The sequence below is a fragment of the Arvicanthis niloticus genome, chromosome 1, assembly GCF_011762505.2.
Source record: "Arvicanthis niloticus isolate mArvNil1 chromosome 1, mArvNil1.pat.X, whole genome shotgun sequence".
In the NCBI taxonomy this organism is placed as follows: domain Eukaryota; kingdom Metazoa; phylum Chordata; class Mammalia; order Rodentia; family Muridae; genus Arvicanthis; species Arvicanthis niloticus.
The window spans coordinates 66,752,663-66,776,129 of NC_047658.1; the positions used below are offsets into that span (position 1 = coordinate 66,752,663).

The 23,467-nt window shown below is 42.3% G+C and overlaps 1 protein-coding gene across 3 annotated transcripts in view; it reads left to right on the top strand.

Moving 5' to 3' along the window:
* Gab2 (GRB2 associated binding protein 2) overlaps nucleotides 1-22,756 on the top strand; it is a 185,934-nt gene extending 163,178 nt beyond the window's left edge. For all 3 annotated transcript variants that reach the window (XM_034515634.2, XM_076938143.1, XM_076938148.1), the window contains exons 4-10: nucleotides 13,458-14,032; nucleotides 14,869-14,939; nucleotides 15,921-16,185; nucleotides 16,925-17,015; nucleotides 17,593-17,695; nucleotides 18,681-18,806; nucleotides 19,373-22,756. In XM_034515634.2, coding sequence (XP_034371525.1) covers nucleotides 13,458-14,032; nucleotides 14,869-14,939; nucleotides 15,921-16,185; nucleotides 16,925-17,015; nucleotides 17,593-17,695; nucleotides 18,681-18,806; nucleotides 19,373-19,516 — 1,375 coding nt within the window. In that variant the 3' untranslated portion in view covers nucleotides 19,517-22,756. The remainder of the gene's footprint in view (nucleotides 1-13,457; nucleotides 14,033-14,868; nucleotides 14,940-15,920; nucleotides 16,186-16,924; nucleotides 17,016-17,592; nucleotides 17,696-18,680; nucleotides 18,807-19,372) is intronic.
* The last annotated feature ends 711 nt before the right edge of the window (nucleotides 22,757-23,467 follow it).

Below are 23,467 nucleotides of genomic sequence, written 5' to 3' on the forward strand. Positions count from 1 at the left end.
TCTTCTTTAAAGAGCTGGTTAACTGGTATTGCTTTTGTTGGGAGACTGTTTATCACTGCTCCAATCTGATTATATGTTACAGATTGGTTTAAAGTATCTATATTCTCTTCATTTTATTTTGGTAAGTCATATGTCTAAACATTTATCCATTTCTTGCAGATTTTCCCAATTTGCAGATAGAGATTTTGTTTTGTTTTTCAAAGATCAGTGTCTCATGTAGACCAGGCAGACCTCAACCTTGCAATGTAGCCAAAACAAGACTTAAACTCCAATCCTCCTGTCTCTACCTCTGAAATGCTGGGATTACAAAAATGAGTCACCATGTCCAGCCTAGTATGTACATTTTCCTTTCTTTTGCTTTTTTTGTTTTCATGTTGTTGTTGTTGTTGTTGTTGTTGTTGTTGTTTTGCTCCTGCTCCTGCTGCTGCTGTTGCTGTTGTTGTTGTTGTTGTTGTTGTTGTTGTTGTTGTTGTTGTTGTTGTTGTTGTTGTTGTTGTTTTGAGACAGGGTCTCACCCTGTAGCCTGGGGTGGCATGGAATTTATTATGTAGATCAGAGTGGCCACAAACTCTAGAATCTGTCTGCCTGCCTCTGCCTTCTAGAAAATAGATTTTCAAACTGTTCATGATGAGCCTCTGGATTTCATTAGTGTTTTATTTAAATGTCTTCTTTCAAGAAGCCTTTGTCAGAAATCCAGAGTGACTGAGTTAACTAAAATTATGGGAAGCACAAAGCATAGCTTCTAAAACTTAGCCAATTTATAGAGACCGATGAACACCTGGACAGTCCCTATACTACAAAACGTTGGAGCATCTGATCTTCAGCCTTCTGGCCCAGGATCATCTGACAGACCTAGTGATGCAGAATTATTACTGCTGATTTGTTAGAATTATTATTGCTGATTACTCTGTCTAGGCAGATATAATCAGTCGACTATTCTGCATGTGTGTCCTTTTCTGGACAGTAATTTGTCTGTAGATGAAAAGAGGCAATTCTTGCCTAGTGGCTGTCTCACTACAACTGGAGTAACTCCAAAGATGCTCAATTTCTTCTTAGAATTCAATACAGGAAGCTGTCAGGAGCAGACAGGTCTCTAATAAAAATGAACATTAATACAGAAATGTAACGTCAATTCTGTGGACTTCTGATGTTTTGAAAACCAACTATCCATGTAAGATAATCTGGACTGTTGTCTGTTAACTCCACTCAGCTATTTCTAAATAAAATATAGAAAACACCCTAACAATAAACTCCAAGCCATGAATTTGCTATAGTCCCTTAACTCACAGGCTAAGTCACTCTGGATTTCTGACAGGGTTGAAAACTTATAGTCCCATAGCCAATCCTGGCTATTTACTTTGAGAGAAAAGATTTGAGTGGGTGGTTTTCAGCTGACATTCATTCTAAAACCAAGAAAAAAGCCAGGTCCAGAACTAAGTGTTTTAGTTAGGAGAGATGACAGAGGCTCTGGTTAGTCAACAAAATGATGGACTGGGTATTAGGACTATCTTGTACCTCACTGGTACAAATTGGCATAATTATACTCTAATTGTATTTTGAGAGGAAAGTTTTATTTTAACAGGAAGGGTGATATGTAGGAGGAGCTAAGGTGAGAGGAAGAGAAGGAGTAAGGAGAGGAGGAGAAGAAGGAGAGGAGAAGCTAGGTGATAAGAGAGAGAAAGAGAGAGAAAGGGGGGGATATGGAGGCAGTTGTTCACGTGTCTTCACCAGTCAAAGATAGTTGATATATCTAGGCTGGGTATTAGGTTACACTTCTGATTGAGCATTACCAAACTTATAAAGCCTTTGATTAACATTTTTTAAAGTGTAGAAAAGCAAAAAGAAAAAGGGGGCATGAGATAGGGGTTTTCTGGGGGGTGGGGATAATGGGGAAAGGGGATGGCATCTGAAATGTAAATAAAATATCCAATAAAAAAATTTTTTAAAAGGCCTCTGATTTTATTAAATTGGTTTGTCAATCTTTTGTTTTCAAAGAAACAACTTTTGTTTCATTAATTATTTGTATTCCTCTTTTGGTAATTCCTACAGTCTTTATTATCTCTTTATGTCTACTGCTTTTAAATTTGGAATGTTCATATTTTTAGGACCATGAGGTGCAATGCTAGATTGTTTGAGACCTTTTAAATTCTCTGATACACTCATAGCTATAAGCTTCTATCTTAGAACCGATTATGCTGTGACCTTAAGACTCTGTTATGTCTTCATTTTCATTTCAATCTAGGAACTTTTAAATTTCCTCCATGATTTTTATTCAACAACTCGCTGGTCATTCACAAGTATGTTGTTGAATCTTTATAAGTTTTAATAGCTTTTGTATTTTCTCTTGCTGTTGATTTCTAGTTTTATTCCACCTTTATATGAAAAGACACAAGAAATCATTTTGATTCTTTTGTGTTGTTAAGAGTTGCTTTATAGATTAAAATGTGATCTATTTTAGAAAAAGCCCCATGGCTGCTAAATAGAATGTGTATTCTGAAGCTCTTATATGGAATATTCTGTAAATATGTTATATCCACTTAATATATGATACAAACTACCTCTGAAGTTTCTTTGTTGATTTTTAGTCTAAATAACCTATCCTATCCTCTGATTAGAATTGGGAATTGACTCTATTCTCTATTAATATGTCAGGAGTTCTGTGCCCTTTTAGGTCCAGTAGTATTTGTTTTATGACACTGAGCACCGCAGCAAGTCAGTGCCTGTGTATTTACGATCGTCTTTGTGATAGCCTGTTCCATTTATTAATACATAGTTACATTCTTTATGTCTTCTGATTTATTAAGCCTTGAATTATACTTGCTCATGTATCAGAATAGCCAAGCAGCCTGTTTTCAGTTTCTTTTGCTTTGTAACAGAAACCTTTCTTTCATTCAGTTCTGTCTTTGTCAGTAAGCTGTGTTTCTTGAAGACAATACAAAGTTGTATCTTGTTCTCTCTCTCTCTCTCTCTCTCTCTCTCTCTCTCTCTCTCTCTCTCTGTGTGTGTGTGTGTGTGTGTGTGTGTGTGTGTGTGTGTGATGTTCATATATCAATAAAGGCACACACATGTTTTGGTGTGTGTATATGTGTAGGCCACAGGACAACTTGAGATGTAGATTTCTCCTTCCACTTTATTTGGCATAGGATCTTTTGTTGCTTACCACTGCATTTACTACGTGGGCTGGTCCATGAGCTTCTGGGCATTCTCTTTCTACACCTCCAGTCTCACTGTAGGAGAGTTGGGATTATAGATTCATGTCACTGTGTCCCACATCTTATAGGATCTGGGTATCCAAACTCAAGGTCTCATGTTTGTGCAGCAAGAACTTCACCAACTGAGCAATTTCCCCTGCCTTGGGTGATGTTTTGTATCTTTTAATTGTGAGATTAAGGCCATTTGCATTATTATTTAAAGGGGTTCTGCAATTTTGTTCCTTGTTTTTCTGATTGGTTGACTAGATTATTGCTTTTTCTTTTCTTTGTCCCATTTACATGGTTCTTTCCTACCTTGCCATTGTTCCTCTATTCTTCTCATGAACTTTGTTCTTTTCTATGGCCTCATTAACTGAGATTATCTTTCTTCTTCCTCTTTGTTTAAGACCCTTTTAGTTACTTCTACAGTACTGACTCAGTGATCGTGAACTGTTTTAGTGTATGGCTGTCTGGAAATACCTTGATTTCTCTGTGGATTTTAAAATTAAACTGTTCTGGATATAGCAATTTTGATTGACATTTACTCACTTTCAAGGCTTAAAATAAATCTTTCTGTGCTTTCCTGGCTGTTAGGGTTTCTGTTGAAAAGTATGTTATTCTTATGTGTTTGTTTTTCTATGTTGGTGCTTTTTTATGCAGCTATTAATAGTGTTTGTTTTGTATATTTTGCATCATGGCTGTGATGCACTATGGGAATTTCTTCTCTGCAAATATCTATTTAGGATTTTAAGTGTCTCATGCTTAGATGTCTATTTCTTTCTATAAATTTGCAAATTTTTCAGATATAATTTCATTGAATAGGTTTTCTGTACCTTAGTTTTTCTTCAGCTTTTCCATAGTCTTTGACTTGGTCTCTTGATCACATCTCAGAATTCTTGGATGTTACTCACTTGTGTATTTATTTATTTATCCTATATTAATTCTGGGTATTATATTTCTTTGATCATGTCCTCCATCTTTGATTTCTCTCTCTTCTTCTTGGTTGAGTTTCTTGCTGATGTGCTGATGCTTGTTCCTGACTGTCTCTATGTATGCATTCACCCTTCCTGCTCCAGTCTGTATGTAGTTCCTGCTAAGTCTCGAGACCTTGAATTGACTTCCTTACTTCATGCATTTGCCTATTTGTGTCATTTTGAAGTCACGGATTATTTTTACAGGAAAATTTTTGTATTCTTCATCTGGCATTTTACTCATTTGACTCTTTGGTCTTGATAATTAAAGAGTTATGATTTGGAGGAATCTGATAGCCTTACTTTTTCTTGTTTCTTGTGTTCTGAATTGTAAATACATTTGTGAGAAAAATGAGAGGCCTAAATAAGAAATATACTATAGTTATGAATTAGAAAATCAAATATTCCAGACAAACTAAATCAAGAAATAAATGTTTATACACATTATAAAATAAAAAAAGAAAAGAAAATATTAGTAAAATGACAGTTCTTCAGAATGGTCTATAGGTTCAATACAGTGCAAATAAAACTTCCAACAAGATTTTACATAGATATTGTTAGATTGGTTCTAAAATATGTGTAAAATTAAAACAATTTAAACACTCCATATTAATCTTCTAAAAGGACAACAATGAAGCATTTAAACTACCTGGTTTCAAGACTTCCTGCCAAACACTGGTAACCTATAGGATATTGTATTAGTAAAAAGATAAGTATAGTCACTGAAGTATGAGTCCAGGAAAATACACTAACATGTGCATGTACACACAGTTGAATATAAGTTGAATTCACTGTAAAACAAATGCATTTTACATACCTAACTTACCAAATATTATAGCTTTGCAGCACAGTGTACTGTAGAGTATTGGTTATTTACTATGCTGATTATGTGGCTTCTTCTGAGCTGCCCAACATCACAAGAAATATTGTGCCACTTTATTACTAGCTGAAGAGAAGGTCCAATGTCAATATAGATACTAAGTGAAACTTTCAGTCATCAACTGGGCATATGGGTTTTGACACAGGTGCCAGTGGAAAAAGGCAATGATGCTAGAATAACATATAGCAATAATTGTTAAAATACTGTAAACTCTTACTTCACATAACACCACTCAAGAATTAATTCAAACTTAACAAGACTCCTAAATGTGAAATTTACTGCTGTTTCCATCCTCTGAAAGTTCAATAAGAAAGCATCTCTGACATTGGCATTGAAAAAGATTTTTGAATTATATACAAAAAGCAGAAGAAAAAAGGTACAAAACGGAATAAACAATGAAATAATCTTTGTCAGAATTAAAACTTTTGACCAAGCTTTGGGGCTCATACCTTTAATCCCAGCACTTTGGAGGCAGAGACAGGCCGATCTCTGTGAGTTCAAGGCCAGCCTGGTCTACAAAGTGAGGCCAGAGTAGTCAGGGCTACACAGAAAAGCCTGTCTTGAAAAACCAAACTATAAATTGATAAAATTTTCTTCTTCACAGAAAACATTGTCTTGAAAAACCAAACAATCAATCAATCAATAAGTAGATAAATAAAGTAAATAACCCATGAGGAAGAAAAATGGTCTGGGTATGGTCATGTAAACCTATAATCTCAGCACTTGCCAGAGGATCACTATACATTTCAGGTCAGGTATTCACCTGGCAAGTCCTGGGCCAGCCTGGGCTACTTAAAGAAGCCCTGTCTAAAAAGAACAAACAAGGCTCTGGAACCATCTCAGAAGCGGGTAAGAGTCAGAGGTCAAAAGAATCAGAACAAAACAGTGTGTTCTGGACATGACAGGATGGCTGCACTTCTGAACTTACAGCAGCTCAGGTTGCCTGCACAAAACCTGTACAAGATCAAGCCAGTCAACATTCTAGCACTGAGTGGGAGGAGTTTGTGAGCCCCTTCCCCACACAACAACTGGGAGCTGGGGGGAAGTGTGGCTCCTGGTAAGACATTTACTCAGAAGTAAATGGACAACACAAATTGGAGTACATGGATTATTAGATTTAAAATAAATACAAAGAAAGGCCAGTGTAGTCTACATTAAGAGTTCCAGGATAGCCAGGGCTACTTATAAAGATCCTGTGTCAAAAACAACTTTACAAAATTGTAAGCAGACAAACACCTGTTTGTTTGTTTGTTTGTTTGAACAAGGGTCTCACCTGGTAACCCAAGCTATCCTTGAACTTGGGATCCTTCTGCTTCCTCATGCTGGAGGTATAGGCATGTAACATACCCAACACAATCCTTCTTTCTTTTTATGATGAGCAAAATATTTGAGCAGATATAGTTCATTTATAAATAATTAAGATGGGAAAGGCCAGTAAGTACATGAACAAATGTCCAATCATTTAGGAAATGCAAATTAATGCCTCAGTGCCACCAAGCATTAGTGTATAAGCTATGATTCCAGGATTTAGAAGAGTGAGGAATAAAGATGCAAAGTTTAAGGCCAGCTTCAGCTACATAATAAAACCCTGCCTCCAAGAGAAAACATCAGTTCTGCTTAGTCTCCAGATGTGTAGAGCATGGTCAGGGTGTGGCCAGGCTTTTATCCTGCTGTAGTTTGCTACATACTAGGATGGTATGACATACTAGCTGCTCCAGAAAAAAGGAATGATATTTTCAGTTGAAAAAAAAAGCACTTTTACATTACTGCCTCACATGATCATCTTATTCTTATCCTTAAAGTTACTTCTGAGTCAGGACTATGAAAAGAGAATAATAAATTACTAAAATTAGTAGTGTCAGCTTTGTATCTATGCCCTTTCCTTTTTATAATTTGTAGGTACCCTGGCATAAAGCTATAGTAAGTTTGGCATCTCCTAGAAATAACAATATGCATTATTTATCACTCTTCACTATAGTAATAGCTTCTATTCTTCCTTCAACAACTAAATAATATATATTTCTGCTGAAATGGCAGAAATATACATTACTTCTTCACCCAGTTGCTTTGATTAACCAAAATCTTGCGTTTCAGTGAACTTTACAAGTGCAACATTGCTCTCTCATTACATAGAAAAGGTGTGCTCAAAATTGTAGACAGAGGGTTCTATATACAAAGATAAATTGGTTCCCTCTTCTATCTCTTCCTTCTTTTCTCCACCCCACCCCATCAGCAAGATTTCACATATCCCAGGCTGGCCTTGAACTTACTATGCAGCCAAGGATGAGCTTGAAATCCTAATCCTCCAGCCTCTGTCTTGTGTGGGAGGCCAGCACTCTACCGACTGAGCTGTATCTCCATTCCCAAAGACCATCTCAGTTTTTTTTTTTTTTTTTATCTTTAATCTTTTTTTTTTTTTTTACAGTCCAGTCGTTATCCCCCTCCGGTTCTACCCTCCAACAGTTCTTCATCCCATTCCTCACCCCACCCCATCTCCAAGAAGATGTCCCCACACATTCCCAAGCCTCCACAACCCACCAGGCCTCCCCATTCCCTGGGACCTCAAGTCTCTCAATGGCTAGGTGTGTCTTCTCTCACTGAGGCCAAACCAAGGCCTCTGCTGTATATGTGTTGGGAGCCTCAAACCAGCTAGTGTATGCTTCCTGGTTGGTAGCTCAGTGTCTGGGAGATCTCAGGGGTACAGGTTTGTTGAGACTGCTGGTCCTCCTATGAGGTCACCCTCCTCAACTTCTTCCAGCTTTTACCTAACTCAACCACAGAGGTCCCCGATTTCTGACCATTGGTTGGGTGTAAGTATCTGCTTCTGTCTCAGTCAGCTGTTTGTTGAGCCTCTCGGAGGGCAGCCAAGCTAGGCTCCTGTCTATAAGTACATCATAGCATCAGTAATAGTGTCAGGCCTTGGAGCCTCCCCTTGAGATGGGTCCCAATTTGGGCCAATCACTGGACCTCCTTTCCCTCAGCCTCTTCTCCATTTTTGTCCCTGCAATTCTTTTAGACAGGAACAATTCTGGGTCAACGTTTTTGACGGTGGGATGACAACCCCATCCCTCCACTTGATGCCCTGTCTTCCTACTGGAGATGGATTCTGCAAGTTCCCTCTCCCCACTGTTGGGCATTTCATATAAGGTCTTTGAGTCTTGAGATTCTCTCAATTCCCAGGTCTCTGGTACATTCTAGAGGGCCCCCCTATCTCCTTCCTCTCAAGGTTGTATATTTCCATTCATTCTTCTGCCCCTTGGGGCTTCACTCCTGGTGTCCCCCCCCCCATACCTGCTCATGTTCCCCTTTTCCCCTACAACTTCCCTCCCCTCTCCCACCCAGTTTTCTCCCTCCCTCTGCTTTCTTCTCCCTCCCAAGTGGGATTGAAGCATCCTCACTTGGGCCTTTCAGCTTGTTAACCTTATTGAATTCTGTGGATTGTATCCTGGGTATTCTGTACTTTTTGGCTAATATCCACATATCAGTGAGTACATACCATGCATGTTCTTTTGGGTCTGAGATATTTCATTCAGGATGATATTTTCTAGATCCATCCATTTGCCTGCAAAACTCATGATGTCTTTCTTCTTAATAGCTGAGTAGCATTCCATTATGTAAATGAACCACATTTTCTGTATCCATTCTTCCATTATGGGACATCTGGGTTGTTTGTACCTTCTGGTTATCATAAATAAGGCCGCTATGAACATAGTGGAGAATATGCCCTTGTGGCATAGTGGGGCATCTTTTGGTTATATGCCCAGAAGTGGTATAGCTAGGTCTTCAGGTAGAAGATACATTTCCAATTTTCTGAGGAACCTCCAGATTGATTTCCAGAGTGGTTGTACCAGTTTGCAATCCTACCAGCAATGGAGGGGTGTGCCTCTTTCTCCACATCCTCGCCAACATGTGCTGTCACCTGAGGTTTTAGCTATTCTGATTGGTGTAAGGTGGAATCTTAGGGTTGTTTTGATTTCTATTTCCCTGATCACTAAGGACTTTGAACATTTCTTTAAGTGCTTCTCAGCCATTCAAGATTCCTCTGTTGTGAATTCTCTGTTTAATTCTATACCCATTTTTTGATTAAGTTGTTTGGTTTTTGGAATTTAGGTTCTTGAGTTCTTTATATATTTAGGATATTAGTCAAAAGGTAACATGGGGTTAGTAAAGATTTTTTTCCCAATCTGTAGGTTGCCTATTTGTCTTATTAACTAATGTCCTTTGCCTTACAAAAGCATTTCAGTTTCATGAGGTCCCATTTATCAATTCTTGATCTTAAAGCCTAAGCCATTGGAGTTCTTTTAGGAAATCCTCCAACCCCATCCCATGCCCAAGAATTCAAGGCTCTTCCCCACTTTCTCTTCTATTAGATTCAGTATATCTGGTTTTATGCTAACCAGAGCTATAAGACAACAAAAGGAGATCAAGGAGGTATAAATTAGCAAAGAAAAAGTCAAGGTATCACTATTTAATAGTATACTAAGTGACCCCAAAAATTATACTAGAGAGAACTTCTACAGCTGATAAACAACTTCAGCAAAGTGGCCAGATATAAAATTAACTCAAACAAATCAGTAGCCTTCCTTTATACAAATGACAAATTGGCTGAGAAAGAAAATAGAGAAACAACACCCTTCACAGTAGTCACAAATAATATAAAATATCTTGGGGTAACTCTAACCGAACAAGTGAAAAATATGTATGACAAGAACTTCAAGTCTCTCAAGAAAGACCTCAGAAAATGGAGAGATCTCCCATGCTCATAGATTGATTGGTAGGATTAACAGTAAAAATAGCCAACCTAACAAAAGCAATCTACAGGTTCAATGCAATCCCCATCAAAATTTCAACACAACTATTCAAAAACATGGAAGGAGCAATTCTCAATTTCATATGGAAAAACAAAAAAATCCAGGATAGTGAAAACAATTCTTAACAGTAAAAGAACTTCTGTTGTTTTAGGATGAAATGTTCTATAGATATCCACTAAATCTATTTGGTTCATAACTTCTGTTAATTTCACTGTGTCTCTGTTACCATGATCTGTTACCATTGCTGAGAGTGGGGTGTTGAAATCCCCCACTATTACTGTGTGAGATGCAATGGTGGGGGGACATCTTCATAGAAGCAGGAGGGGGGATAAGACAGGGGGCTCCTGAGGGGGGGAATGGGGTAAGGGGATAACATCTGAATGTAAATAAAATATCCAATAAAAAATAAAAGAAAAAATAAATGACTGAAAAAAAAACAAAACAACAACAACAAAAAACAATAAAAGAACTTCTAGAGGAATCACCATCCCTGACCTCAAGCTGTACTACAGAGTGATAAAAACTGCATGGTATTGGCAAAGAGACAGACAGGTCAATCAATGGAATAGAATTAAAGACCTAGAAATAAAACCACACACTTAGGGATGCTTGATCGTTGACAAAAAAGCCAAATATATACAATGGAAAAAAGAAAGCATCTTTAATAAGTGGTGCTGATCTAACTGGCAGTCAGTATGTAGAAAAATAAAAATAGATCTATATTTGTCAGCTTGCACGAAGTTCAAGTCCAGGTGGATCAAGAACCTCAACATAAAGCAAGATACACTGGATCATCTCATTTTTTTAAAAGATTGTGACACACAGTTTTCTTTCTTCATAGAAGGGGCTCATTTGGGATTGGGATTGGAAGATGATCCAAGTGAAGATTGCCAGTGACAGTCATTAAAATGCTAAATAGTAGTTAATCATTTTACAAATATGTACACATTATTTTCCCTTGAGAAATATACTCAAGCCAGGCGTGGTGGCATATGCCTTTTATCCCAGCACTCGGGAGGCAGAGACGGGAAAATTCCTGAATTCATGGCCAGCCTAGTCTACAAAGCAAGTTCCAGGACAGCTAGGACTACACAGAGAAACCATATCTCAAACACTTAAATACACACACACACACACACACACACACACACAGGTGGGGAGAAATACTCATTAAAAATCAAAGTGGTCCTTCCATCATTATGTACTTAGAGTCTAGTAGAGTAGAGCAAAAGGAAATCATAGGACAATACGAGTCACAAGATTATGTGAAAACATAAAAGAAGAAATAGAAATTATGTGGCTAAAAATAACTTTCTAAAAGTCTGGGACAGTAAGTGCCAGATCGGTCGTTAACACTCTCATTGATCCAGAAGGAAGTAAGTTAGAGTAGATTGAGTAAGAACTGAACAAGTCCTGAGAAATCAGTATGGGTAACACATCACTTCTGATTTCTCAAGACCAGAGTCAAGGCAGAAATGGACTGAAGAAGGAAGGTAACCAGTCCATTCTGGAAAATGTTCATTTTACTGCAGCACACCTGTAAGGTTCTGCCACTGCTGCAGTCTTCCTGAACTGCCGGCTTTCTTTATATAGCTAAATCCCAACTAACCTAACTTTTTAAATTAACAGATACCATTGTGTAATTTTATTACAATACTAGCTTCTAGTAACTACCACTACACTCTGTTTCTATAAGTGATTTGGATTCCATGAGTGAGATTCTGTAGTGTCTGTCTTTCTGTCTGCCGTACCTCCCAGCATGCTTCCTCCCCTGAGCAGCATGTCGATCCTTAAACTTGCCAAGTTGTTTTCAACATCTTTGGCCCCAAATTGAAATGTCTTTGTCTTGCTGCTCTTTTTCCTAGACTCACTCAGATTCACATCTGAGTAAAAAAGCCTTTCTAACACCACCCTACCAGGCGGATAAAATGTGGCCACTGACAGACTTATCCTTGACTGTAGTGATTTGCAGGAATGGCACCTCCTGTAAGCTGCCACATTTCTAAGCACACAGCAGATAATACCTCTGTATCCATTGTGTCTAGCCTAGATGGGGAGGAGGACATCAGCAAGTGTTTGTCAAATGAAAAAATCAGATGAAGACATCTGATGGAGGGTTGGAAATTCAAAAACAATAAAATAAAACATACCAAAGACAAATATGAACACTCTGTACCTGCCATTGTTTCTCCTGTCTCAGCTCTGATGTTCATCTATCCTGGGCTATAGCTGTTGGCTTGGTTATTAGTATGGAAGTGACTGAAAAGGGAGAGAAAACACAAAAATCTAGGTAGAAGGGCTGGCAAATATTTAGGGACTGAATATTGGGGCCACCAATGGCCCATGTTAAGGGGAACCTGGCCAGCACACTTGGTTCCGGTCATCTGTCTAAACTTCTAGGCACTGTTCTCTACTACCACCTGGTGGCCGCATCTATAAATAGCAAATTCCTAGTGAAGGAGCTTAGGGAAGGCAGATGATCCACCAGTGATCCTCAGTTCAAACATAACCTAGGAGAACACAGAGGTGTGAGTGTGAGCCTGCACCTTATTCTGGTGAGGGCGCCAAGAGCTTACTATGTTTTTAAAGATACCTCTTGTCTACAAAAGACAGAATTACTGCTAAAGGGGTTGATTCTTTTCTCACCCCCCTCAGATGAAATCCCCTGAAGAATCATCAGAGATAGAAAGCAGGCCTGGCTCCCTGCTACTCAAACCTCACTCTCCAGCTTAACACAGTACTTATGCAGAACCCAGTTTAACAACTACTCTTGTGAAATGAAAGGCTTATAGAGCTTCTGATCCAAGGGGACCTTTGTATGTAATTGAGACTTACTAGGTCTCACACCTAGGAGAACATGATGCTGATGTTCACAGGTATGTCAGTAGCATGCTAGGACTGAACATAAACTGCCCTGTTAACTGTTACTGTCTTTAAAACCGGCCTTACTTCCCACAACCATCATTTAAAATGAATAAAACCATTTTCTACCCTAATATAGTTCCCAAATGGAAGTCATTTTACCTACTTACTTTTAGATTTTTGGAAAGAACCAGATTCTTCTCAACAAACCATGATTCCTGGTAGAAGATAAAGCCTACAGCTTAAATTTAAATTAGTTCTTTAAAATACAAGCACCAGTGCCCATGAGCTGACTTTAAAGAGAAAAAACTAAAACTCAGACTTGCAGTTTTTTTCCCACAACTTGCCACTATCTCCGAGCTTTTGTACTCATGTGTATTTGGTGGTAACTCAAACAGTGAGCAGGTTATCAATATGACTGGTTATTTACATCTCTGGGGCCCAGGAATGACCTTATTCCCTGCTATAGACAGCCACAGAAGTCCAGGAGTTCACAAAAGTTAACGTTGCTGGAACATACACCTGCTAGATACACTAGAATTGGCTTCCTAAAGAATCTTCAGAGTATGATTTTAATTACTACTTTGGAGATGCCTAAAGTTGAAGTCCCAAGATTAGTTAATATGTGATAGGAACTAAGTAGGCCTGGAGTCTGCCTGACTCCTCAGCATTCTCACAACAATGAGCTGCATGCTTTGAGCATCCTCTGTCCTCTTCTCACTGTCCCCTTCTCTTCTTTTAGGAGCGCCAGCTTCTCTCAGGGCACCCGGCAGAAGAGTGATACAGCTGTGCAAAAACTTGCCCAGAGCAATGGACACTGTATCAACGGAGTCAGCGGTCAAGTCCATGGCTTCTATAGCCTTCCCAAGCCAAGCCGACACAATACAGAATTCAAAGACAGTACTTATGATCTTCCACGGAGCCTGGCTTCACATGGTCACACCAAGAGCAGCCTCACAGGGTCTGAGACTGATAATGAGGATGTGTACACCTTCAAGATGCCCAGCAACACCCTGTGTCGGGAGTTTGGAGACCTCCTTGTGGACAATATGGATGCTCCAACCACCCCTCTCTCAGCCTACCAGATCCCTAGAACATTCACACTGGACAAGAACCACAATGCCATGACAGTGGCCACTCCTGGAGACTCAGCCATAGCTCCCCCACCCCGGCCCCCCAAGCCAAGTCAGGCAGAAACACCTCGATGGGGCAGCCCTCAGCAAAGACCTCCAATCAGTGAAAATAGCAGATCTGTAGCTGCTACTATCCCCAGACGCAATACCCTCCCTGCAATGGACAACAGCCGACTCCACCGAGGTCAGTATAATCTGTAGCTGAGACCAGAGGGCCAGAGAGGTGGTCCAGGCATTCTCAGAGTATTTGTAGCCCTTGGTCACCCCTAGGCCAAGGTAAACTTAAGAACTACCCAGTTCCGTAATATAAGTTGAAGCATCTTCTGTGCAATTTCCTTAGCAGTTGATCTTCCACCTAGCTGTCAATATGACACCCACCATGGCAGAAGTATACCAGACTCTGCCTTGGAGACGTTGATATTTTGGGTTTGGAGGCTCAAATCATATTTTATTTATTTAAAACTAAAACCAAAAATGTGAAAACAAATTTAGAAGATCAGCAGAGTTAAAGAAAAAAATACGAAATGGGATCTTCATATTTTCATGTCATAGAAAAATTTCTAGTTAAATTCTGAACTTAGACTTGAAACCAGCTCTGCATACCCCCTCTATTCAGTGAGCTCTCTTTAGAGCTTGCAAAGCTTTCTCATCCCCCTGCTGTGACAGCAACAAAGATGAGCCTCAGGCCTATTGGGGCCAAGCACCCAGTTTAGAACTCTGCAATCAGTCAGGCTATCTGAGCAGTTACCCTGTGCTTTGAAACTGCGTAACTGCCCTTCAAAGCTCACTAGCTGGAAAAAGAAAACCAACATATGTAACTAGTCATTACCAAATGTCATTACCAAAGTATTCCCAGAGGTGTGAGTGGGAGATATTAGAAGAACCTAGGGCTAAAGTCAGGAGGTCCTCTGTAAATACCCACACTGGAACAGACATGGATATTAGAATTGCTACACTAGATAGCAACAGGAGAGTCAACATGGAATCAGCTTGAGTATCAACCCTCTTCCTTTATCACAGCTTCTTCCTGTGAGACATATGAGTACCCAACACGAGGCAGTGGAGAGAGTGCCAGCTGCTCTGCTGAATCTGTGAGTGACAATGTTAATTCTTTCCTGGGGGTGAGGGGGGTTGATCAGACCCCTTGGGTCAGTCAGGGTAGGGAAGAAGCTAAGCCCCATATAACTAAAAATGCATCACCCAAAGAATGATGGCATTTCTGTCAGGAACTGCCTACCTGTCCCAGTCCAAAGTCCTAGTGAGGCATTTTTTGGCAAGTCATCTGGCCCTGTGGCAGACTGGAATACAATGCCTCAGACACACTCCAAAGTAGAGGGTCCTTTAAGGCAACAGCCCTGCTCTCTAGGTGTCACGTGGAGTAGAAACATAGCAGAAGTGGTAACAGAGAACAGCTTACATGAGGCTCATTCTCCGGAATGGGTTGACCACAGTTGTCCAAGTTCAAAACAAGTTGATCAGGGCTTAGGTTCAAGCCCACTGGAAAGACAAGTGAAGAAGCTGTGTGGGTAGATGTACTCTGCCATGCACTACGGTGAGAGCTGGGAAACAGCTGTAGGTAGGACTGCTACACTACTATACAAGTCTGTGGCGGCTCTACCTACAACCTGCTACTATGTGACTTAGATACCTGGAATGAGCCCGGGCCCACTGAATGCTAGACAGGGAAATGTAGCTAGTAAACCCCACCTTCCAGAGTCCTGGTCAGGGTCTAGATTGACTTATTGGTGGTCAATCCTGAGCTATTCCTAGCCTTGACTGCCTTCTACCTTAGCCAGGCATCTGGACCTGAATATTTCTAGCCACAAGCCATGGATCTGAGTAACCTCAGAGTTTTGTACTTCAGTCTTATCGCAAAGATAAGGCTCCCAAGAGATGGTGAGACAAGTGACTGCAGAGCTCATGTCTTGATCCCCACTGCAAATCCTTATTTGGTCTTCCCAGGGCCTCCCTTGTAGCTTCAAAGTGTAGCCAACCAACTAAGACAGCTTATACAGTCTCACCTTACTACTTTCCACTAGTTACAGGTAGGTCTTTTACTTTTTTATTTTTAGCCAGGAAAGACTGCCGTGGGTCGATCAAACAGTGCCAGCTCTGATGACAACTACGTGCCCATGAACCCAGGTTCTTCTACCCTGCTGGCTATGGAACGAGCAGGAGACAATTCCCAGAGTGTCTACATCCCCATGAGCCCAGGGCCTCATCACTTTGACCCACTTGGCTACCCATCTACAGCTCTTCCTATTCACAGAGGCCCCAGCCGAGGAAGTGAGATCCAGCCACCCCCAGTCAACCGAAACCTCAAGCCTGACCGAAAAGGTAAGTCCACTCTGGACAGCATTTGCTTAGAGATTTGGGTGGATACTGGACTTAAGGGTGTGTGACTGTGCAGATAATGTAAATTCAGACTTCAGATTTGTTTATAGGGAAAGCATCCGGAATGCTTCACATAGTCCACTACAGGTGTGCAGTAGTAGATCCATGGTCTGTGTGAAGATCAGGAAAAAGTGCTAGAGTTCAAACTGGACTTCTGCTAGCCTTGGCTGGGCAGTAGGGATTAAAAGGGAGTATGGAAGTTGGACAGAGATGGAAGCCATGGGTGTGGCCAACAGGACTCTGACTGTGTGACCTTGAGCCTTACAGCGTCCTGTGCCCGTTTGCTTTCCTTCACTGTTATCTGTATATCACTGTCCAAAATCAACCGCAGTAATCACAATGACCATCTCTATCATGAATACAATCTATGTGCATGAGAAGTCACAAACCTGGGGAGAATCTCTATTGTCAGGCCCATGAGTCCCATTTTGGACTCTGGAAGACTTGATTACTATAGATACAGTGAGAAGGACACAGACTAGAATGTGAAGTCAAAGACATGGACTTAAAAGTATCTTGAGTTTGATATCTGTAGGCATCCTGAAACCAAGTCACTTGTATGTCCTTACTGAGCCTCAGATCCCCTGTATAAAGCTGATGGCCCTTGTAAATGTGCTGAGGTGTTACATATCTATGTCTATGTAGTATAGTCACTGATTCCTGAACTCTGTTCCTGCTTTAGCAAAGCCAACACCCCTTGACCTGAGAAACAACGCTGTCATCGATGAGCTCCCCTTCAAATCACCTGTCACCAAGTCTTGGTCCAGGATCAAGTGAGTGTCTGTAGGAGCAAAAGCTTGGGGTCAGAATTGGGTAGCATGATAGCTGGCCTAGGAGTCAGGACACCAGGACGTTGGTAATGCTATTGTTCGGTTTCTGGTCTTTGCTACAAAATGTATGGCATAAACACTTCAAGACAAGGATAGATGTGTTTTGGTTCATGATTTCAGTCTGTAGTCACTTGGCTCACTTGAAGCCTGTGGCAAGGCAGAAACATTATGGGGTGGGGAGAGCATGACAGCCAGAAAACAAAATGCATGGCTGTCCTGGCTGTTCTGTCCAGCCCCAGCCTACTTGGCTGGTACTATACACATTTAGGGTGGGTCTTCCCACATCTGTTGCTATACCACATGCCAATTATCTTCCGTGTTTTATTAATCTGTCTCTTCATCTCTTGGGAATTGTTTTCCTCATCTGTGAAGGGGAAATGATTAAAATGTCCCTATAAATTAAATTAAATAGATTAAATCTATCTGATAATGGAAGCATGAAGCTCAGATGTGAGGCTGGGGTCTGGGGTATAACAACCATAGCTTCTTAGAGTTCACTCTCTTTTTTTCTGTCCAACAGCCACACCTTTAACTCCAGTTCCTCCCAGTACTGCCGTCCTATCTCCACACAAAGCATCACCAGCACAGACTCGGGAGACAGTGAGGAGAACTATGTCCCCATGGTGAGTCCTCAAGCATTCAAATGCCTCTCATTTCTTCTACCCAGCTCAGGCCATGGCCATCAAAGTCAACTTCCTGCTGCAGACTCTTCCTAGACACATGAATGTCAAATAATAGGAGTTATTACCATTAGAAATACACAGCTTTGCCCCCAAGGTCATCTGGGTCTTAAAGACCCCAGGTGGCCTGTCTCTCTCACTCCTGTAATTCAGGACATCATGATAGGTGCCCTTGGAGAGACAATATGGAGAGACGTACAGATATTTAACTCCATGCAGTGTGATGGTACTAGCAGAAATACACAGCATAGTGCAGTTCCTCCGTAGGGTCACTGGAAGGGTACAGCTGCCAAGGCTGCAGAGATTCGAAAAACAGATCAAACATTAAAATGGGACTACCACTTCTTACTACAATCAGACAATGGGACATTTTAGACATAAATTGTTCTCTTAAAGCTGAAGACAGAGCCCTAGAACCTCTCACATGGAAAATGGCTGAAGAAATGAAGGCCTGTCACCCAGAAAAAAAGGTGACTGTCCAGGTGTCTGGAAAAGGGCAGAGGGCATGAGCTGCTTGTGACCAGGTGTGACAGGAAGCTTTACGTCACCAAATGTGGAAGAATGTTGCTTATCAGGGACCTGCAAACTGAGGAAAGATAGTACCTAAGACTTGCCCCAAGTCCCCCTAGGGGTGGGGGCAGGTCCATGGGATTACCACAGGTTTCCTGTCAGAAAACACCCCTAGCATCAGCTATGCAAGTACAGATGACTCACTGTACTTCCTGAACCTAGTTTTTTAGCCTCTAGTGATTTGAACAGTGGTGATATCCACCTCTCAGGACTGCTATGAAGACCTAAATGAGAATATGAACAGTCACAGTGCATTGGCTCAGTGCAGGACACAGTAGAGGAGCTCTTGCTCCCAGAGGTAGTTTTCCAGATGATGGTTTAGGTTATTAAACTTACCCAGTTTTACTCTTTGTCGTAGCAAAACCCAGTGTCTGCATCCCCTGTTCCTAGTGGCACTAACAGCCCAGCTCCAAAGAAGAGTACTGGCAGTGTGGATTACCTGGCCCTGGACTTCCAGCCGGGCTCCCCAAGCCCTCACCGAAAGGTACCTGGAGGTTGGGGATGAAGGAACCCATCCCACCAGCCCCTTCCCAGAGACATTTTATTTGATCATTGCAGAGCACCAGTCCACTCATGTCCCTGCTGTGGGATATACTCAGAGGGACTCAGTCAGCAACATAAGACAGACAGACAGAGAGAAACTGTCTGAGTGAGACCCAGAGTCCCAACAGAGACACAGCATCCCTTGGAAGGGACTTCAGAGTCTAGGAAAACCTCACCAAGAACCACTTTGACCCCAGACAGCCAGGGGGAAGTCCACCTCAGCACACTTTCCCTCAGCATGTTATGAGGGCTCTGTAAGGCCTGGTGCTTACTGCCATCCAACACATCCTTTCCCTGGAGGTGTGGCCAAAGGAAGATGGGTTATTAAAAGCCTGAGCCAGTTGCAGGGCCCAGGACTGGCAGGTTATCCTGAAAGCTGGGAATGAGGTGTCAGCAACCTTGGTGCCTCCAACAGGAGACTGCTTCACTTTGAAATCCACATTCAGCACAGACATTCAAAGTGATAGCCTTATATAGGTAACTCAGTCATTTCTTTTGTCCCCTCAGCCATCCACATCATCTGTCACATCGGATGAGAAGGTAGACTATGTCCAAGTGGATAAAGAGAAAACCCAGGCCCTGCAGAACACCATGCAGGAGTGGACAGATGTGCGACAGTCCTCAGAGCCTTCCAAGGGTGCCAAGCTGTAATGAAGGGGCCATCCAGTTCAAGAGCCATGAGGCAGCTGCCTGACCTGGCTATTCTGTCATCTCCTTCTCCATTCCTTCCTACACCTCCTCTCCCCTGTACCACTTTCAGCCTTCAAAACACTCAACATCAGGGACCTGATCCTTCCCCATCAGAGGCAAGGGCCTGGTGGAGGCACTTCCTCTGCCACTTGGGTTCCACCTATGACTTCTGTCAATACTAGCTGTGCCTCCACCACCTTAGTTAGCTGTTGCCAAAAAAGCTTCCTGCTTTGGACCCATTTGTCTGCTGCTTGGTCTCTTAGAGGGAGGGTTAGAGCTCTGAGCTAGGCTCGTGCCTCATGTCTGCTCGCCGCTGTCTACCCTCTACCTCAGGGCTGCTTCTCCATCCCCAGAGAGAATGATGACCTGGGGAGCCAAGAACCAGCAGACCAAAGTACACATGGGCTTTCATGTCTCTATTTTGGCAAGGAAAAAGCAAGATGCCACAAGAAGAAATGGTTGATAGTGGAAGTCAGGAGCTGCCTTGAGTGAGGAAGAAGTTAGGTTCCCAGACATGGGAATGTAGCTGATAACCTGCAGGGTGGTACCCAGTATCAGTCCATGGTACGCCTCTGCTGTAGACTGGGAGAGGAGTATGAAGGACAGCTGGAAGGAAAACTGATAATAAGCAACCAGGAACAATAAAGAACAAAAGTCTTTGGGTGGCAAAGTTTGGAGCTAGAGGACTCTGCCACTCTGGGACAGGCAGTCCTCTTCCCTGGCCCTGATGAAGATATGAGACAGAGGGGGAAGAGACAGTAGCAGGTGATATGGGGGATGGGAGGCAGGGGGATCCTGGGACAGAAGTGTGCTAGGCACAGAGCAGTGCAGGGACACTGCCACAGAAAGAAAGTTACTAGTAGGTAGGAGGGTGCAGAGATGACTTAGGGACCAAGAGGCAAGGAAGACATGTAGCAAGTGGGGACACATGCAGGGATAGAGCAGGGAGCAGAATGAGAAGGAGCTATATTTTAACCAAGTAATCTAGAGAGCACAGGAGGGTCTGGGTAATGGCTTGTGCCAGACAGAAGCACCTCTGACCTAGTGACAGACCAGGTCTTTTCTCTGTTGTCCTCAGCTGCAGAGATGGTAGAAACTAACCCTCTCCTCCCATGGCTTCAGAGGTCACCAGAGCAGAAGGGATGGGAAGCTGTCATTGCTTAAGGCTCTTAAGACAGGGCAGGGAGATCTGAATGTGTTTGTGTTGAAAGTTGTTGACCAAATTTTCAAGCATTTCATTTCAGAAGAAAAAACAGGGCAAACTAGCATTTCATTTTGCCCTACATGAACAGATTGTTGTCCTCTAAAAACTAGGACTATTCAGCAACTAAAGGCACACCTCACCTCTCTCCTCCAGAAAGCCCTGTCCAGGAATTCCTCAGTGGTAGCTCCTCTTCTCACATTAGGATGGATCATGTAGTAATGGTTGCCAAGCCTGTGCTGCCGATGAATCATGCCTTGTCCCTAGCTACAGGTCACAATCAGTGAGAGACGTAAACGATGAAGGTGACTGGCAAGTACATAGAAAGGGAAAGTGCTGAAGGAGACCGAGCCACAGGAGGGAAGCCTCAAGGAGAAAGAAAGCAGAGTGAGTTTTAAGCAGAAAGGGTAAGCAGGGGTGGGTCCATGGAGGAAACAGAAGATGAGGGAAGCCTCAGCTTTGGGAACAGAAGGTCTTTGAAGGGATAAAGCCAGTCTTAGAAGTGTGCACTGTCACCTTGAGTGAGATGGGGCTGTGGATGGTTGCACTGAGCAGGGTTACAAGGTACTTGGCTGGCCCTGCCCATCCTTATGGTGTCCTTTAAGGCCTTCAGTGGGTCTCCCATGTGGCTCAGCTTCTGACTGGTGCTGCAGCTCATAGCAGGTCTAGGCAGTACTGGCCTCAGCAGCCACCCCACAAACCCCAGAGCCCATCTTCTGAGTTGAGTATGCCATGTGAATGGAGCTGGCTGCCATTTACCAAAATGGAGGTATTCTAGTTAGTCTCAAGGCCTGTCTTGCTCTGGTTCCAACCTGTGGAAAGCTGAGCTCTGGCTCACAATTCCCAGACTTTGGCCATGTCTAATGTACCCACCCATCCTCCAAACCCCAAATAGGAAAAGCCAATTTCATTTAGGAAAAAAAAGTATGTTGGTTTACCCATAAGTCAAAGTTCACCTCCCCTGGTGGCTGTCAAGGACTAAGAGCCAAGAACACCCATCACCTCTTAGCTAGCATAACTCCCACAAGTACCTGTCCTGCAAGGCAGGGCCTCTTCCCACTTCATCCTGCTAGATTACAGTTTAGTAGGAACAGTGAAGAAAGGGGGAGACATCTCCTTGAGACTTGCCAGTCTGTGAAATGGGATGGTCACAGCTGATACTCTGCTGCTGTAAGAAACTGGGTGATCCTTTGAAGGTCTGGGTTACTGGGGAAGAGCAGCACACAGAACGTTAGCTCATTAACTGCCTCCCTCTCTATCTGGATTTTGCTGATTGCTGCATTGACTCCATGAAAAGAAGCCACATTCCCAGAATAGAAGCACAACCCTTCTGAAGTTACTAGAACAAGGAAGGGTTCAGGTCCCATCTGCCTTCAGGCCCTTTATCTGTCAGTGGCTATAGTCCCAGCCACGGCTCCCTCCCCTCCCTGCAACAAAGCTTTGCAAGCTATGAGAGAAAGTAGCTCTTCCTTTCCATTTGGGCCTTTGGCTGTAAAGTGTGGGGAAGCAAGCTGACCTTAGAGGGCCATATTTCTGGGACTTCCTATATTTGCAGTCTTGGAAAGGAAGCAACAGCCAGACTTGCCAAAGGCGCCTGCTAATAATTTGTGCTGTCATGGTATCTGGTGGTGTGTGTTCTTGTGTAATCTGTTGGCTACTTGTGTCTTGAAATTTAGAATCATTTTGTTCAGGATTGTTACTATTTGTTGGAAAGAAAAATGAAATAGAAGCAGCCTAGTTTTACATCGTGTCTTGTTACCATATAAGATTGACATTTAATTTTTCACGTCATTGTTGGTGCCTAATCACTTAAGTTATTAATTTATTCTGTTTTCAAAAAAACTGTAACATATTTATCTTGTGAAGTCTGGGGGTGGGGTGGGAAATGTGTTCAAGTGAGTCTTGTTTCACAGTGGTAACAAATGGTACAGGCCTGGAGCTTGCAGGTCCCTTTTTATTATGGTGTAGAAGCAGGACAATAAAGTCCTTTAGAAATGCAACCCAGAGTAGGCTGCTGGAAACTGTCTTTAGGGTTGTGGAAACTTACTCTTGTCCCATCCTGGGCAGTCCTATAGATACCTTCTCTGACAAACTCATTTTAGGATCATTTCATGAGTAACCCCAGGAGCTGGTGTGTCTAATTCTGCTCATCTTGATGGGCTGCAATTGGACACTTTTCCAGGCCAGGAGCAGGGATGAACCTTTACTCAGACCAGCATCTGCAGCTGTACACACCTGTAATCCCAGCACTCTAGAAGCTAAAGCATGGACAGGACAATCCATTTCCTTGACAGCTCCAGAGTCTGGCATTTGGACCAAAGCCTCTCCCCCTTGTCACAGCACCATTTTGACCTTACAGATGCTTTGCTCTTAAGAGGATGGTCTTGGGGGCAGGCCAGTCGCAGACCCTCCCTCAACATACAGCCACCCATGTCTCTCTTCATGATTGTAATTCTGAACCGAAAGAGCTGGATGTTGGGGCTAGAGAGATGACTCAGCTGTTGGGTTCCCAGTACCCACACTGGGTGGCTCATAACAGCTTGTAACTCCAGTTCCAGGGGATGTGATGCCCTCTACTGGCCTCCACACATACATGGTACACATACACTTCACAGAGATACACATTCATACAATAAAAATAAAAGTTTTTTTTTTTAAAGCCCTAGATGTTAACTCTGGACTGCTGGAGAACTGCCTCCCAGCCTGTCCCA